The following is an 18730-nucleotide window of genomic DNA, read 5'->3' as shown; positions in this document are numbered from 1 at the left end:
AAAAATAAATGAATCACATGATCGTCCCAATTCCGAATGCAATCTGAACACGAACATCATTGAACAAGAAAATTTTTAAGTAAAAATATAAGGAACCACGTGATCGGCTCATTTCTGAATGAAGATTAAACAATAAAATTTCTAAGTTAAAAAATATAAGGAACCACGTGATCGGCTCCATTCCGAATAAAGAATGAGCAAGAAAATTTCTAAGTTAAAATATAAGGAACCACGTGATCGGCCCAATTCCGATTGAAGATTAAACAATAAAATTTCTAAGTTAAAATATAAGGAACCACGTGATCGGCCCCATTCCGAATGAAGAATGAGCAATAAAATTTCAAAGTTAAAATATAAGGAACCACGTGATCGGATCCATTCCGAATAAAGAATGAGCAAGAAAATTTCTAAGTTAAAATATAAGGAACCACGAGATCGGCCCAATTCCGATTGAAGATTAAACAATAAAATTTCTAAGTTAAAATATAAGGAACCACGTGATCGGCCTCATTGCGAATGAAGAATGAACAATAAAATTTCTAAGTTAAAATATAAGGAACCACGTGATCGGCTCCATTCCGAATAACGAATGAGCAAGAAAATTTCTAAATAAAAATATAAGGAACCACGTGATCGGCTCATTTCCGAATAAAGAATGAGCAAGAAAATTTCTAAGTAAAAATATAAGGAACCACGTGATCGGCCCCATTCCGAATGAAGAATGAGCAATAAAATTGCAAAATAAAAATATAAGGAACCACGTGATCGACCCCATTCCGAATGAAGAATGAGCAAGAAAATTTCTAAGTTAAAATATAAGGAACCACGTGATCGGCCCAATTTCGAATGAAGATTAAACAAGAAAATTTCAAAGTAAAAATATAAGGAACCACGTGATCGGCTCTATTCCGAATGAAGATTAAACAAGAAAATTTCTAAGTAGAAACATAAGGAACCACGTGATCGGCTCTATTCCGAATGAAGATTGAGCAATAAAATTTCTAAGTTAAAATATAAGGAACCACGTGATCGGCTCTATTCCGATTGAAGATTAAACAATAAAATTTCTAAGTAAAAATATAAGGAACCACGTGATCGGTTCTATTCCGAATGAAGATTGAGCAATAAAATTTCTAAGTAAAAATATAAGGAACCACGTGATCGGCTCATTTCCGAATAAAGTTTGAGCAATAAAATTTCTAAGTTACAAAGTTGACCTTGGTACGACTGGTCATTTGATCGCCGATAGGGATGATAGTAAATTTTTAGCTTAATCATTAAGAAAATATCTAACGTTTAGAAGCGTCAGTTCGTCTGAATCTCGGTTAGAATATAATGAAGCATCTTTAACTCCAACTTTTCACCTTGGGAGTGATATACTCGCCCAGCCGGACTTTCGCCGACAATTACGAGTTTTAAGAGTTATTTATATTCGCCCAGCCGGACTTTCGCCGACAATCACGAGTTCTTCGATTTAGTTATACTCGCGCCAGTCGGATTTTCTACCGATCAGTGACGAGTTCTTCGAGTTAGTTATACTCGCGCCAGTCGGTCTTTTACCGATCAGTGACGAGTTCTTTGATTTAGTTATACTCGCGCCAGTCGGATTTTCTACCGATCAATGACGAGTTCTTCGATTTAGTTATACTCGCGCCAGTCGGCCTTTTACCGATCAGTGACGAGTTCTTTGATTTAGTTATACTCGCGCCAGTCGGATTTTCTACCGATCAGTGACGAGTTCTTCGATTTAGTTATACTCACGCCAATCGGCCTTTTACCGATCAGTGACGAGTTCTTTGATTTAGTTATACTCGCGCCAGTCGGATTTTCTACCGATCGGTGATGAGTTCTTCGAGTTAGTTATACTCGCGCCAGTCGGATTTTCTACCGATCAGTGAGGAGTTCTTCGAGTTAGTTATACTCGCGCCAGTCGGTCTTTTACCGATCAGTGACGAGTTCTTTGATTTAGTTATACTCGCGCCAGTCGGATTTTCTACCGATCAGTGACGAGTTCTTCGATTTAGTTATACTCGCGCCAGTCGGATTTTCTACCGATCGGTGACGAGTTCTTCGAGTTAGTTATACTCGCGCCAGTCGGTCTTTTACCGATCAGTGACGAGTTCTTGGTTCTTCAAAACAACAAAGGTTAACAAGCCATGGTATGAAAGAATGAGACAATATGTATTATTAGAATTGAAAAAATGGTGCCTCGTTAAAAACCTTCTCAGCAAAAACCCTTCTTATTTTTACGGGGACAAAATACTGAGTTAGGAAAAGAGTGCACCTAATACAAAAAGATTAGCTATAATAAAAACGCAAATTCGCAGCGTTCCATGTCCTCGGTATCATTCCTCCGTCCAAGGTCCTCAATCGGTACGCACCTTTGCCGACCACATCGTCCACTTTGTAAGGGCCCACCCACTTGGCTGATAGCTTGTTCCTCATTTGCGTTGGCTGAGCACGCCTCAAAAATAGGTCGCCTACAATGAAGTCTCTCGGATTCACCTTTGTGTTGTACTTGAAGGCTGCTCTTCTCTGGGCCGCTATTTGATTTATTCTTGCTTTTTCTCTGGTCTCTTGGATTAAATCTAAATCGACTCGTCTGCCTTGGTCAGACTCCTCCGCCAAAAAAGCCGTAGTGCGGACTGATGGTTCCACGATTTCTATCGGGATCATGGCGTCGGTTCCGTATACCAGATTGAAGGGAGTATCTTGAGTCGTCGAGTGGACAGTCGTGTGGTACGACCATAGTACTCGGGGAAGTTCCTCCACCCATGACGCGCCTCACTCTTGTACACGTTTCTTGAGACCTGAGAGGATTACTTTGTTGGCCGACTCTGCCTGGCCATTAGACTGTGGGTGCTCGACGGACGTGAACACCATTCGGATACCAACCTCTTTGCAGAAATCACGAACCCTTGTACTTGCAAACTGGGTCCCATTATCGGAAACGAGCATTTGAGGGACTCCGTACCTGCACACCACTTTCTTCCAAAGAAAATTTCTTACTTTTTCTGCTGAGATGGTCGCAACTGGTTCCGCCTTGATCCATTTACTGAAGTAATCGACCGCCACTATCAAGAATTTCAGTTGCCTTACCGCAATCGGAAACGGCCCGAGAATATCAATCCCCCACTTGTGGAAAGGCCATGGAGACAGAATTGAATGCAGTCGTTCGGCCGGGGAATGGATCAAAGGGGCATGTCTTTGGCATCCGTCGCATTTCTGGACCCAATTGACGCAATCGTTCTTTAGGGATGGCCAGAAATATCCTGCTCGGGCAACTTTATACACTAGAGCTCGGCCTCCGATATGGCTTCTGCACATTCCACTGTGAATCTCGTCCATTACTCTCTTTGCTTGTGGCATGGTCAGACATCTTAGAAGAGGAGAGTTGTAGCCCCTTCGGTAAAGTCTCTCGCTAATGACCACAAACCTGGCAGACTCTCTTTGTATCAATGATGCTTCCCTTTTATCCTCTGGTAATTTCCCCCGTGTCAGGTACGCGATATAAGGTCCCATCCAAGAGTTGAGTTCCTCTTGGATGAAAAGAACACTCCCCAGTGGCTCATTTATACTCGGCTGAGCTAAAGTTTCTTGGATGACCGACCGAGTGGCTCCTGGCTTCTTCGTGCTGGCTAACTTGGAGAGGAGATCTGCTCTCAAATTTTGCTCCCTCGGCACGTGGCTAAGTGTGAATGTTCGGAAATTTTCCGATAACAGTTTGACCCTTTCCAAGTACTTGGCCAATTGAGGATCCTTGGTTTGGAAAGTTCCCGCCACTTGTCCGGTGACTAATTGGGAATCACTTCTGGCTGACAAAATCGTCGCCCCCATCTCCTTGGCCAAACTCATCCCTGCCAATAACGCCTCGTACTCGGCTTGGTTGTTGCTTGCCCTGAATTCAAATCGTAGTGACTGTTCTAGCAGGATTCCGCCCGGGCCTTCCAAGACGATTCCAGCTCCACTTCCTCCTATGTTTGACGCACCGTCAACCGATAAAATCCATTGGGTTTCACCGACCGTGTCCTCCTCGACCGGAGGGGTTAACTCCGTCAGGAAGTCGGCCAATACCTGGGCTTTGATCGCTCCTCTCGGCTCATACTTAATGGAGAATTCTGAGAGTTCGACCGACCATTTCATCATTCTACCAGCCAGATCGGGTTTTTGCAAGACTTGCCGAATCGGATGATCAGTACGAATTATCACCTCGTAACTCTGGAAGTAGTGCCTCAATTTCCTCGCAGTGATCAGTATCGCGAGGGCCAGTTTCTCGATTCTCTGATACCTTGTCTCTGCTCCCTGCAAGACCCTACTTACAAAGTAAATAGGAACTTGGGAAGCTTCACGCTCTTGCACCAGAACTGAACTGACAGCACGATCGGATGCCGAGATGTATACCAACAAGGGCATGTCTAGTCGTGGTCTTGTCAGGATCAGCGAAGATGCCAACGACTTCTTGAGCTCGGAGAAAGCCTCTTCACACTCAGTCGTCCAAGCGAACCGGTCGTTCTTCCTTAAACATTGAAAAAGAGGCAGGGCTTTGTCCGCCGCTCTTGATATAAATCGGGAGAGTGAGGCCATCCTTCCCGTTAATTGTTGTACCTCCTTTACTGTAGAGGGGCTCCTCATGTCGATGATCGCCGAGCACTTGTCCGGGTTCGCTTCAATGCCGCGGTGAGTCAGCAGGAAACCGAGGAACTTTCCCGCCTGGACGCCGAAAGAGCACTTCTCAGGATTCAGTTTCAGCTGGTATTTGCCGATGGTGTCGAACAATTCCTGCAAGTCGTCAAAGTGCCGACTGACGCTTTCCGATTTCACCACCATGTCGTCAACATAAGCCTCCACATTCCGAACGAGCTGATTCACAAGGATTTTGTCCATCAGTCGCTGGTAGGTCGCCCCTGCGTTCTTCAAACCGAACGGCATAACCCTGTAGCATAAATTGGCCTGATCGGCTATGAAGGCGGTCTTGTCTTCATCTGTAGGATGCATTCGGATCTGGTTGTACCCCGAATAGGCATCCATGAAGCTTAGTAACTCGTATCCCGATGCCCCATCCACCAGGCAGTCTATATTCGGCAACGGGTACGAGTCTTTTGGGCAAGCCTTATTAAGGTTAGTGAAGTCCATACACATTCTCCATTTCCCGTTGCTCTTGCGCACCATGACCACGTTTGCCAACCAGGTCGGGTATTGGATTTCTCGAACGTGTCCTGCCATCAGTAGTTTCTGCGTCTCTTCTGCGATAGCCCTTCGCTTTTCCTCGCCAAATTTCCTTCTCTTCTGAATTACTGCCTTTGCGCTAGGGTCAATGGACAACTTGTGACACAGGAAATTTGGATCGATCCCAGGCATGTCGCTGGAATGCCACGCGAATGCTAACACATTATCCTTTAGAACCCTCACCAATTTCTCCTCGTCTTCTGGAGTCAACGAAGTACCTATCTTTACGTTTCTTCCTTCCATTACCTCCACTTCCTTGACGTCTTCTGCTGGGGCGGGTCGGTGGTCAAACTGTCCCATCCTAGGATCCAGTTCGACAGAATGAATCTCCTTCTCTACCTGCGTAGTGTACAGTCGTCTTCGCGTCTTTAAACTATCCCCGTAGCACTTTCGAGCAACCTCCTGGTCTACCCTGAGAACCCCCACAGCACCACTTGGCAACGGGTACTTTACCTTCAGATGGGGAGTGGAAACGATTGCTCCTAGCTTGTTCAAAGTCGGCCTTCCGATCAGTATGCTATACGACGACTGAGCATCGACCACCAAATACCGAACAGCCACCGTCTTCATCTGGGCTCCTTGGCCAAAGGTCGTCTCCAAATCGGCATATCCCCTTGCAATGACTTGATCCCCTGCAAAACCCACTAGAGCCCCTGCATACGGAATTAGTCGGTCGTTAGGAATTTTCATCCCCTCAAAGGTTTCCCAGAATAAAATGTCCGCGGAAATTCCTTGGTCAATCAACACACGTTTCACATTGTACCCCATGACAATCGCCGACACGACGATGGGGTCATCCTCATGAGGCGCTACTCCTTCGTAATCCGAATCTGAGAATGAAATCTCAGGCTGAGACGGTCGCCTGAATTCCGAGACCGTCAACACCGACCGAGTGTACCTCTTTCGGGCCGCAGAAGTAGGTTCCCCGCCGGCAAAACCTCCTGCTATGGTGTTGAAATCTCCATGGATGGGCTGCTGATGAGTTTCCGAGACCTTTGTTGGCGAGTCTCTGGGAGGAGTTTTCTCTCTACGCCTATCCCTCCTGGCGTCATCATGTGTGCGCCTAGACCGCCTATCGGACGAGCTTCCTTCTTGCTTTCTCGCCACAAACTCCCTCAGTCGTCCCTCCTTGATCAGGCGTTCGATCTGTCTTCCTAGGATGAAGCAATTTTCCGTAGAATGTCCATGAGCCCTATGAAACTCACACCAGTCGGTTTTCGAGGGCCCCAACTGACGCTCCGTCGCCGCCGGAAATTCGAACAACGATGCGCTGTTGACATCGCGGAGTATCTGTCGCCTGGGAAAAATAAGTGGGGTGAGCCTCTCTTCCTCATTGTTGCGTGTCCATTCGCCCCTTGCCCGACCACTTTGTTCGGCCTGCCTGTAATTGCCCTCCTTCATGTTGTATCGGTCACGCCGTTTGCTCCAGTCTGAGCGCGGTCGAAGATGCTTGTTTCCCTCCTTATTGCTGCCCCCTGCTTCTCGGTCCTCCGCTGCCCTTTTAATAATCTGATTCTCCTCCGTTTTGATGTGGCTCAAGGCGAAAGCCCTCACCTCCGACATCGTTTGACAGTTCGCTCTTTCGAGTGCGATGTCGAAAGCTCCCGATCTCAAACCTTTCTGAAATGCAATGACCGCCATCCTCTCGTCCAATGACGCTATCTTCAGCGCAACCTCGTTGAACCTTTGCAGGAAGTCTTTCAGCGACTCATCGCATTGCTGCCTGAGGTCGAACAGGTCTGACGTGATCGGCGGTTTCTTCTTGTTAGCGGCGAATTGTGCCATGAAGAGCCGGCTAAAGACGTCAAAGTCTGTGATTGATCGGTCCGGGAGTCCGCTGAACCAGTCAAGCGCTGCCTTCTTGAGTGTGCCCATGTACAATTTGCATCGCGCCTCCATGCTTCCTCCACAGATCAGCATTTGAGCACGAAAGTCCATCAAATGCTGATTAGGGTCTTGAGTTCCGTCAAAGGGCTCCACTTGAGGTATGCGATGATCCCTAGGGATGGCCTCAGCCTCTATAGCTTCCGAAAAAGGTCGAAAATCCCTGGGGACTTCCAGCATGACATCCTCCTCTACCGTCCTGGCGCTAGCTTCTAACCTGGCCTCCATCTCATCCGCTCGCCTCCTGATCGCCTCATTCTCACGTTGAATGGCTTCCTCTCTCTCCCCAGAACGCGCATTCTCTTCCCTTAAGCCATTGATCATGGCCATCATCTCCTCCATCGTTGGAGGTTGTGCGCTATTGTTGTTGTTGCCGCCTCTTGCCATGGTAGATCGCCGATTCTTCTCTGGGACTTGGGGCGTAGGAAGAGTTTTACCGTAGCCCCACGATGGGCGCCAAAATGTTCCAGCCACGGGATGAACTAGGGTTTCCTCCAGGTCAAACCGCAAAGCTAGAGCATTCAAAAGTGTAATCTGCCGCCTCAACTCTAGGGTTTTGAGTTTTATAGCATGTCGTTAGTGGGCCTCTTGGGCCCCGATGATAGCGGGATTTTCCTAACCGTTATTATCTCGAGGGCGCGGGAACAAAGGGAACAACTACCCACGGTTCCCGACTGATCGGGTCCATGCCGAGGACCCAGTCGGGCTCTGATGGATTGGGTCTACGTCCAAAGACCGGTCGGGTCTCTACCGGGTGACCCTCTCAGCCCTTGTGAACGATAGAGGGGTCGAGTTCCCCAGGTCCAGTCGAGTACCGACCGACTAGGCCTATATTGAACCCGGAAAGAATTACTCCTTATGGGGTTTGTTCGTTCTTCCGCCGACCAAGGAGGCGGGTCGGAATTCGGCCCGGACGGTACACCAACCATCATGGATAAGCCAACAAAACATCGATCATTTCAACCAAGGAGCAAACCAACATATATATTAGCCAACAACTTCACAGTCAAATCATGCAACACCAAACTAATAAAGATCCAAACCAGCAACTACACCCATATCATGATTAACCAAACCAGAACGCCCAACAGATAGTAAATTCCTTTGCTATTTCCATCAAATGGGGGAAAAACTTGAGTCTAAATATGGTGGATAGCAAAATTTATGTGAAGAAAATGTTAGTGGCACAACATTAATTTGGTGGAGAAATTTAAAAAAGGCATATGGGGGATTGAACCAAATAAAATAGTTTGATAAAATGGTAGAATAGAAAGTACGTGAAGGTGTAACACTGAAAATTTATTGATGTTTGTTAAATTTTATTAATTTAAATGATTATATAATTTGTTGTTTATTAGTTGTAAAATTCTTACGATGAAAAAATCCTTATGACTTTAGTTATTTATGAATCGTTTTGAGTTGAGATTAAAGTTAAATGTTTTTGCATTGATGATGTAATTTTATTTCAAAATTCTCATATTAGGTAAATTTTTTATAAAAAATAAAAAATGGGTAAATCGTGTTTTTTAAGCACGAAATGTAATGTAAAAATCATATTTAAAATCATGACTTTTTTATTTATAATTTTAAGATATATTTTTTAAAATTTTAAAAATAAAAGTTGTGTTTAATAACATGAATTTGGTAAATAGTCATCTTATGAAGCACAACTTTGTTTATTATTTATTTATTTTTGTGAAAAGTGAAGTTGTGTTACTAAACACAACTTCTTTCTTTTTTTTTTTTTTTTTTTTTTTTTTTTTTTAAAGAGTCGTGATTGAAAACAGGACTCCTCCTTTCCTATCTTTTGTTTCGTTTTTATTTTTTTAAAATGCACAATATTTTTTAAAATTTAGGTAAATTTTGTATTAAAAAAATAGTTTGCTTTAGAGTCCTATTTCATGAGGGTTTGAATTTATGTTTGTAGTATTTAAAATTTATTTTAAAGAAATATATAAAATTATATTAAAAATAAAAATATTAGCTTTAGTGTCATTAAATTAAATTGAATTAATTAAATATTATAAAATTAAATTTATTATTATGTATACTATTTAAATTTTATTAATATTAATATTAGAAAATTTATTTGAGTTTTTTTAAAAAAATTATATGTTTAAGGTTTAGAAAGTTTATTAATAGTAAAACAAATAATTTTTTTAAAAAATTTATTTCAATTTTTAAAAGTATTATGAAAATTAAAAAGAAAATAAAAAAGGAAAGGGAAAGTCGTGATTGTAAATATCACTCCCATTTTATTTTATTTAAAAAAAGTCATGTTATTAAATAAATACTTCATTATTTTATATTTATTTAATTTTAATCTCTTTAAAAAAATAGTAAAGTCATATTTAATAACATAATTTTTAAAAGTAAAAAATAAAATAAAATGAGAGTCATGTTTACAATCACGATTCCCCCTTTCTCCTTTTTCTATTCTCTATTTTATTTTTATAATATTTTTAAAAATTAAAATAAATTTTTTAAAAGTTATTTATTTACTATTAATAAATTTTCTAAATCCTAAATGTATAATTTTTTAGAAATTAAAACAAATTTTCTAAAATTACTATTAATAAAATCTAAATATTTATATATAATAGCAAATTTAATTTTATAATATTTAATTTAATTTATAACAATAAAGTTAATATTCTTGATATTTAATATAAATTTATAAATGTTTTTAGAATTTATTAAATAACTTTTTACAAAATTTATTTTAATTTTTAAAAATATTGTGCACTTTAAATAAATTGGAAATAAAAAAAAAATGGGGAGGGAGGAGTCGTGTTTTCAATGACAACTACTATTTTTTTTTTTAAAAAAATGTCATGTTTAATAACATGACTTCACTTTTTTTGCAAATAAAATAAATAAAAAATAAAGAAAGTTGTACTTTGTAAGACGATTATTTACAAAATTCGTATTATTAAACACGATTTTTTTTAATTTTAAAGAAATATCTTAAAATTATAAATAGAGAAGTCGTGATTTTAAACTTTATGTTACCTTTTGTGTTTAAAAAATATGACTTACCCATTCTCAATTCTTTTTTAAAAAAAATTACCCATTTAAGGAATTTTGAAATAAAATTACACCATCAAGTAAAAACATTTCAAAGTTGACCAAGTTTAAGAAAAAGTATATAATATTTTTTTTTAAAACTTGAATTTCATAATTTCATTTCTTAAAAAACCTAAAAAGAAATTAGAGAGAGAAGCTCTAGAGCCAAAAATAAAGTTTTCTTCCTTTTCTAATTCCACTAGAGTGTTCTAGAATCCTTCCCCAGAGTAGTTGAGTAGCTAAATTGAGATTCAAAACTTATGGAACAGAGAATCAAAGATCTTGGTGTTGTCGTGTAGAGTTCCTTGGAGGAGCTCATTCTTCCTTTTCTACCTTTGTTCTAGGTGATTTAGAGGTAAGGAAAACTTATTGATTCATAATTGTCGGGTTATTGATGTTGATTTCTACCTGATCACCATTTTAAAGTTGTATTGTTAAATTGAAATATGGATTGTAGAAGAGTTTTGAGTTTGTGGTGTTTTGCACTCATTGAATGAAAATGATGATCTTCTGGGTTGAATGTTATTTGATGCATTGAATGTTGGTTAATGTTGGTTTTTAAGCAGTTTGGAGCAAAAAACGTGATTTTTCCAAGTGCATAAATTATTATCGCGTTGGGTGCAACTTCAAGATGTCAGGCGTGATGCAAATTAGAGGCTTTCTGCCTCATTGATGTTAGGTACAAAATTGGTAGCGTCAAACAAAAGTTAGAGGTTCTCTATCTTGATCATGCCCAGTGTAGCTTTGAGGGGTGTCAAGCATGATTACCTTTGGAGCTTTTGACTTGGTGACACCATGTCAAAGATAAGTGGTGTCAGGTGTGATTAGGTCAATAGTTCTCTGTTTGGATGAGGCCAAACACAAACCTAGCTACGCTAAGCATGATTGACATAGGAGTTTTCTGCCTTATCCACACTAGACACTAGGAGAATGGTGTCGGTGTGGATTACTAAATGAAAACTTGTGATTTGTTTTACTAATTGTTGAACATATGCAAGTATATCGCATTACTCCCATGATTTACGTTATTTTATGATTCAAGTTCATTATACATTGATCTAGGATGATGTATAATGATGTTTAAGTTGCTTAAGTTGTAAGTTGATTATGAATGAAAGTTGAATTGTAGTAAAGTGATATAATGATAAGATGTGTGGTATTGAATAGAAGTTGTATTGTGAATGTTTGATGCATGTAGTTGTGCCATGTTGATTAACTTAGGATTAGAGGAGATATGTTATTTTAAAAAATGAATATTCCATTGTAAAGATATTATATTGTGGCACTTTGAGATTCTAATTGTTTAAAAGTTCTTCTTGAATATAGTTGTCTTTTGAAGTGGTTGAGTCTCCTCTAGGTCTTTAGTTGATATTGTATGGGGGGAAAGGTTGAGCCATATTGGTTTAGAAGTGACTAATCGAGTAAGGTATAAGGTCAAAGGCCAAAAATCCGTAACTAAGCATTAGAAGGGACGTAATATTTGGAGGATAACCGACGAGCTAATTCTATATAGGCTTAATTATGCATATTAAGGTCATAGTAGGCTCTACTCAAGTTATTTTATCCCTGACAAGAATACTGGACTTTCCTAGTCTAGGTGGCGAAACCCAAGAAACCATGTTGTATTGTGGATTGATATCTAAATTTATCGTTGATCTATCAAGCCCAAAAAAGATCATGTTGTTAAGTTAGTTTGGTAGGGTTAAGTCATTTAGATTTCTCACGTATATTGTAAGAAACCTCTTAGTTGAAAATATGTGAGGACACATGCATCATGTTGCTGTGATGATATGTTGTTAAGTTGATTTGTATTGAAAGTTGATGTGTTGTTATGTTGCAATATTGTTTTAAGTTGTCTTGATCATATTTTGTGTTGTAAAGTTGTATTTGTGTTAATTTATGTGGTAAATTGGTATATATTGCCAAGTTGGGCATTGGGCCATCTTTATGATGAGATTATGTTACATATGTTGGTGTTGATATGAGGAGATGACGATTTAGTTGTTCATTCTTATATTGTATGTTACCTTGTTGTTTTTAATCTTACCCTTGCATTTTCTTGGAATGGGCTGGAGGATGGGTAGGTTTTAAGGATTATGCTAGAGATGATAGTGTTGTTTTGGATTGCTTTAGTGTAGCTAGTTTGTAGTAATTGCTTGATCAACAACTTATGTTAATGTTTTTAGTGAGGATTATTGTATATTGATATATGTATTGTTTTCAATTGTAATCCCACTAAGAAATATTTATATTCGATCATATATATATATATATTTATATATATATATATATATATATATATATATATATATATATATATATATATATATATATATATATATATATATATATATATATATATATATACTATTATATATATACCTAGAGACTGTTTACATGATAAATCGTAAGAAAATAGATTTATAATTTCCACTTTTAGATGTTGAATTGTAAAATGTATAGACCTATTAGGTCATTACATAAGGGGAACAAATAAGATTTTGGTTGGATAATTGTACAGGGAAGGGGAAGAATGTTTGACATATAAGCATCCAAGGCTATTTTTGAATTCAGGCCAACATCAAGACTTAATTTTAACTATGGATAGTTGGATAGGGGATGACTGGGTGTGGAATTGTAAGTGGAGGAGAGGGTGGTTTTGAATGGGAAACAATTCATTGGCAAAATTTGCAATAATTACTGTTGAATGTCAAAAGGCAAAAAGGAAAGAAAGATAGTTGGGTGTGGCTTGATGGGAGCTCGGGGATATTTTTAGTAAATTCTGCATATAACAGTACATATTGCAAAATTTGGAAGTTGTGTAGATAAAATAGCCTCAAAAGTGTGGAAATTGGAGAAATTGAAAGTACCCCTCAAGGCTGGGATTCTGGTTTGGAGGATAATCAATAATGGGCTGCCAATACAACTAATAATCTCATCATATGCAATTTTGAGGATGGAAGAATGTATCTGTCCATTATGTCATACAAACGAAGAAATAGTTCCACATTTTTTTTTTCACGTCCAAGAAACTGACTTAATGTGGAAGGAATGCTACTAGTGGATATCTGTAGCAACTGTTTTACCAGAAGGTCCAAATCAACATTTTAGCCAAGCACCATACACATTCCAATCCAAGATAGAAAAGCACAAGTGGCAGGTCATATGGTATGCAGTCACAGGGAATATTTGAGGACATAGAAGTACAATTGCATGATGTTGAGCTTGATAGGCAGAAATTGAAACAAGATATCATGTTCACTGCTTGGTCTTGGCTCAATTTAAGGAAAGACCAATTTCAACATAACTTTGATCAATGGATTTCCATTCCAGGCGCTTGTTTATGGGCTGAGAACTATACAGGGAGTTGAGTTGCTTTTCATTATAAAAGGCCCAATTGTAATATGAGTACAGTAATTTCAATGCTCATGAATGTTGCAGACTGACTACATATGTTCCAATTCGGCACTTAAGTTGTTATAGTTGGTATTTGATTTGTGTTTTCCAAATATTAGTTATCTAACATGATGGGTAGGGGTGTTCAGAAAACTATATTAAACTAAACTATTGTAAAAATTAAACTAAACTAGACTATAAAAAATTAAACTAATTTTTATAAAAACTAAACTAAACTATATTTTAAGTTTAGTTTAAAAACTAAACTATTATAATAAGATTTGATTGATTTTCAAAAAAATATGAATGAAAGATCTATTATGTAGACTATTATCAATGTTATACTTGTTTTACATTTCAAACTATTTTAAATTTAATTCATAATTAATATCAATGATTTGGTAGCTCAATTTAAAAATGTTGATTTTAAATTTGTTTTTTTTAATGTAATTCAATTTAGTTTATAATTAATAATAGTTTAATTTAATTGATATTATAGTTTAGTTTAAACTCCTAGAACTATAGTGCACTAAACTAGATAATAATTTAGTTTAGTTTAATCAATATTTATTTTAATTCAATTTAGTTTGATAAACTATTTATTATAATTCAGTTTAATTTTTTTCTAGTTTAGTTCAATTTAGCAATTTGAACATCCTTAATAATGAGGAGATAAGCGATTAAGCGTGTATTAGTTCTGGTGCTAGTCTATAGGAGGTAGGGGGTGGATTGGTTAGTTATCTTCTATTTATAACCTATGGGAGTGTAAAGTAACCAATTATACTAACTATTTAGATACATGACTGGTGCATTTTACTCGAATTGTGATATGTATACGAGTTTTTGGTACCTTTTACCAGTTTTATAAATTTTCTCTCTTTGCTGATGAAAAAAATATCAATTGGGTATTTTAATTTTCTAAAATCCACTTGAATTTGAGTTACAACTTAAATTGGTTTGACTTAGTAAAACAGCATATATTAAAATAACTCAAATTTGATTTTCTCTCTCTCTATATATATATATATATATATATATTCTCATATCTTCACCCTTTCCTTTTACATGGTATTGCACTTTCACCTTCTTTCTTCTTTCCTCTTCTCCAAGCCTCACCATGGAGGGTCTTCTCAAAGTTAACGTGGAAGGTACTCTATAAGATTAAGTCAATTTGTTCCATCATCTCTCTCTCTCTCTCTTATATGTATATATTTTCACATCTAGCTCTTCATCTTTCTCTTCTATAATATTGCTCCAGAGCAACTATTTTTTATTTTTTTTATTTTTTATATTTATATCTGCCAAATATTAACGGACTTTGTGTGTGTTTTTGGTTATCTTTAATTATTATAGAATTAATTAGTTTATTAATTTATAACGAATTTGATGATGAAAGTTACGAGTTCTAACCATCTTGAAATCACCAGGTTTATATCAATGCAGCCATGCCAACTAACAATTCAGACATAAGGCCAAATTTTTGTAATTAGAAAAGAAAATCACCAAAATTACAGATCAGTGAGACTAAAAATGCAATTTTAGCTTTCCAAAATAATTTTATCTTGATTGTAATTTTTTTTTCTTATTTTATTTAGTTTTCAGGTATAATAATTTTTAAAATAGTTTAAAAAAAACGACCATTTTAAAATGAACAATGGTAATTAACTATAATATCATGGATTTTTTAAAAAAAAATTATCAAGATAAAAATAAAATATATTTAAACCTATATATTATTTTTACAAAAAAAAATACATAATTATATTAATTACGAAAACTACAGTCAACATATGTTAATTAATATCCTCTCAATATGCAACTGATTTATTATTATTATTATTATTTTTGTAATTCATAAAAATACATAATTATATTAACTAAAATAATTATGATAAATTTATTTTGATTTATATTAAGTAAAGTAATTACAACTAATTAGACTTCAAAATGCCCAGTCTTATAAATTTTGATATGGTCGATCTTCGATGTGAGAAAAATATATTAAAGATTTCATATAAATTAATAAGATAGTCATATTAATTTATATGTAGGGGATAATCTTCATTTTATAAATTAATTTTATAAAATTAAATTTGATTCTATTAACTCACTTTCTTAAAAATATTTATCATTTTTTATTTTTATCTCCAATTCATTTTTATAGTTCAAAAATAAAGCCCACTTCTAGTTTTTTTCCCAAGAAATTTAACTGATATGATCATATGATGAAATAAAATTATAAAAAGAACAAAAATATCCTAGGATCCTTAATGATCATCTATAAACATAGAGAAATAGATAGAGAAGTGAGAAATACATAATAAATAATATGATCCGATAAATTTTTTTAAAAAAAAATCCAATGAAGTATTTATACTTATTATTATTCTAAGAAAAAAAAAAGGTGCAAATCAAAATAATCACTCGGAAGTGTCACTAAAAGTATATTTACAAGTATAGACAGAGCAGAAAGCTTGCAAGGTCATCAAGAGCAAGAGCAATATGGTAGCTAGGAACGTCAAAATCTGCCATGAACCAAACACGTAAGCCTTCATGAACTTCATAACTTTAACCTTCATTCTTCCGTTATAATACTTGTTAACATCTTCAATCACCTTATCCAACAATGGTTCCCTCGACAATCTCAACGACTTGCTCATCCCATTCCACATGTTAGCCACTTCTTCATCACTCTTCAAGTGGTTCACAATGATCCCTTTTCCCCTCAGAATCTTTGCATCTTCCTCCGAGTCTATAATCCCGTTCATCAACTCAGTGTAACGGGTTATAACCAATGGCCCCCATGCAACTGAAGCTTCATATGCAACCAAATTTTTCAGGAAAACTTTAGTGTTATCGTCCAAACCAATTGTGGGAAGGTACAACGTGCATGTTTTCACATCAAAGCTAATGTTTGATATGCTTCCCTTGGTTGGTAAGAAATTAACACCACAATTCAAGAGTTCTGAAACTGAAGGAATAGTGATTTCTTCCACCAAGGGTGGTTTGTTCATATTCAAGCTTGAACTCATACTTTCTCCTTCATTTTGAGAGAAGAATAAGTATTCAAGAGGTTGTTTAAGAATTTTAGCCCCTGGAAGTTTGGTTATGATTTTCCATGGTAGCTTAACAAAGACTTTCATGGGTTTAGATGCAATTACCTTTTTCATTATTTTCACAGGCCCTTTGTTTAGTTTTGAAAGCTGCTTCCATAGTTCACTATAGAGTTGTTTAACTTGGCTTGAGTCACCACTTGGTTTTTCATTTCCTTCTTCCTTTTCTTGTTGAAACTCAACTTGATCAATTGTACCTTGCTCTTGTTCTAATACATTAGGTACAATCATGTGATACAGGAAATCTAGAAGATGTGCACTCTTGGAGACTTGAATATTGTGTGGATATTCCTCCTCCACCATCTTGAAAGGAGAAATCTCTTTGAATAGGCTTATGAACTTCAAGATCAGGATCTCATCAGTAGCTTCTAGTGATGAGAATTTGAACTCAAGCATCTTTCTCAACACAAATAATGGGATTTGATTCTCAAGCATTACAACATCCCTCAAAATTGCATCATGAGATACATGGTAATTTTGTTCCATCTTGCATGGCACAAAAACTTGGAGAAACTCAACCAAGAATGAGGCATCAATTGCCATCATCCACACCAATGTTTCCCCGTTGAAATCCAAGAACTTGTGGTAGCATGCTCGAACCCTTTGCTCCAACATGGTCAACTGGTCAACAAGATTATCCAACTTGAGGCTTTGTAACTGTTTCTGGAACCTTTTTGCTGCTGCAAGCTTGTATCTCTGCATCTCATACAGTTCTGGACGCCAATAATGGTAAGGACCAAGTGCAACATGCTGAGGAATATAAGAATCTTGATCACAAACCATGAGGAGCTTCGGAACGCTGAAGATGGATACAGGGAATTCACCATCTTCATCAACCTCTTCTTCAAGGGTTCTACGGATTTGGATGACCCATTGAAGCTCATCAAAGTTGGACTTAGAGTAAAGAGACATAACTGATTTCAAAGAAGACATGATCAAATGATAATAATGTAAAGTTTTGTAGGTATCACCGTATTGGCTAGTTATCTTTGAGGAAGAGTGAGGACTTGGGAGTTAGGACATAATGGATGAAGATTAATTTTGTTCTGGCATAATCTCATGAACATTGTTATTTATATTATATAAGAACCATATGAATATATTTGATCATCACTAAAACTTCCCTCAACAAATGTTTTTCTCGTGCTTAATTTTGATAGTTATTGCCCTTCACCGGCAAGGTTGGAAGAATAGCATTTATTCTTGGGAATTTTATGTCACTTTAACTTAGAAATGTGGATATATATCGCAAGTGATACGTTGGTTTAATTACCTTACTCTTTTTTTTTTTTTTTACAATATAATATATAGTATGGCCAATGAATGAGAAACACGAGCAAATTAAGTACAATCTCTTCGTCACTCATCAGGAATGTTACAGTAATAAGAATGAGGAAAAAAAGTGAAGTTTGTTTTGCATGTGTAACTTACTTTCGTTTTAATAGATTTGTTAATTGAAAGATGGCTTTGACTAAAAGAAAAGGTAAAATATGTAACCACAACCACCCACTTGCTTTTAATTAACGTGTAAGTTGGCTTGTTGCCGATAATTCTCATAATTAAAGGCCCATTTCATGACACAACCCACGGTAAGCATTCCCCACTTTCATGTTAATTATTATTTTTATTTGAAAATGTATTGAACATTTCAACTATATCTTATTTTCCCTATCTCTGGGCTAAAGTTATATAAGGTTAAGATATAGTTTAAAATAATGGTAAACGAATAGCCACTTTAGCTATAGGAATAAAGTAGTATAATTGGCTGAACAAATCAAATATAATTTAGAATGCTTTATTGGAAGTCACTGATTGATATCATGCCGTTTTCTTCTTTAGCGATGATACCAACACTAATATATTTTTCAATAACTTTCATGAAATACATTTCTTACTTTTTCTTTTTCGTTTTTCTTTATTGTTAGTAAAACTCGATCCTTCATTCTTTGATCTTATCAAACGGGATAAGGTATATGTTTTTTAAGAAACGGCATGTTTTTTAAATGATACACTATTATTTCGTTTAAACTTCAGCATTTCATTTT

The 18730-nt window shown here is 36.6% G+C and overlaps 2 protein-coding genes across 2 annotated transcripts; both read right to left on the bottom strand.

The window, feature by feature from the left end:
* Positions 1 to 2784: 2784 nt before the first annotated feature.
* On the bottom strand, positions 2785 to 7497 carry LOC109793700 (uncharacterized). Its single transcript, XM_020353158.2, has one exon. It carries the CDS (start codon positions 7495 to 7497, stop codon positions 2785 to 2787), a length of 4713 nt encoding a protein of 1570 aa, XP_020208747.2.
* An 8283-nt stretch (positions 7498 to 15780) lies between these two features.
* LOC109792271 (putative UPF0481 protein At3g02645) lies at positions 15781 to 17834 on the bottom strand. The gene has a single exon (XM_020351668.3). The coding sequence runs from the start codon at positions 17616 to 17618 to the stop codon at positions 15993 to 15995; it is 1626 nt and encodes a 541-aa protein (XP_020207257.2). The 5' UTR covers positions 17619 to 17834; the 3' UTR covers positions 15781 to 15992.
* Positions 17835 to 18730: the final 896 nt, after the last annotated feature.

Source organism: Cajanus cajan, chromosome 5 (assembly GCF_000230855.2).
Source record: "Cajanus cajan strain Asha chromosome 5, NIPB_CcT2T_4, whole genome shotgun sequence".
NCBI classification, from domain to species: Eukaryota; Viridiplantae; Streptophyta; class Magnoliopsida; order Fabales; family Fabaceae; genus Cajanus; species Cajanus cajan.
This window is presented reverse-complemented; position numbering and strand designations above follow the sequence as displayed.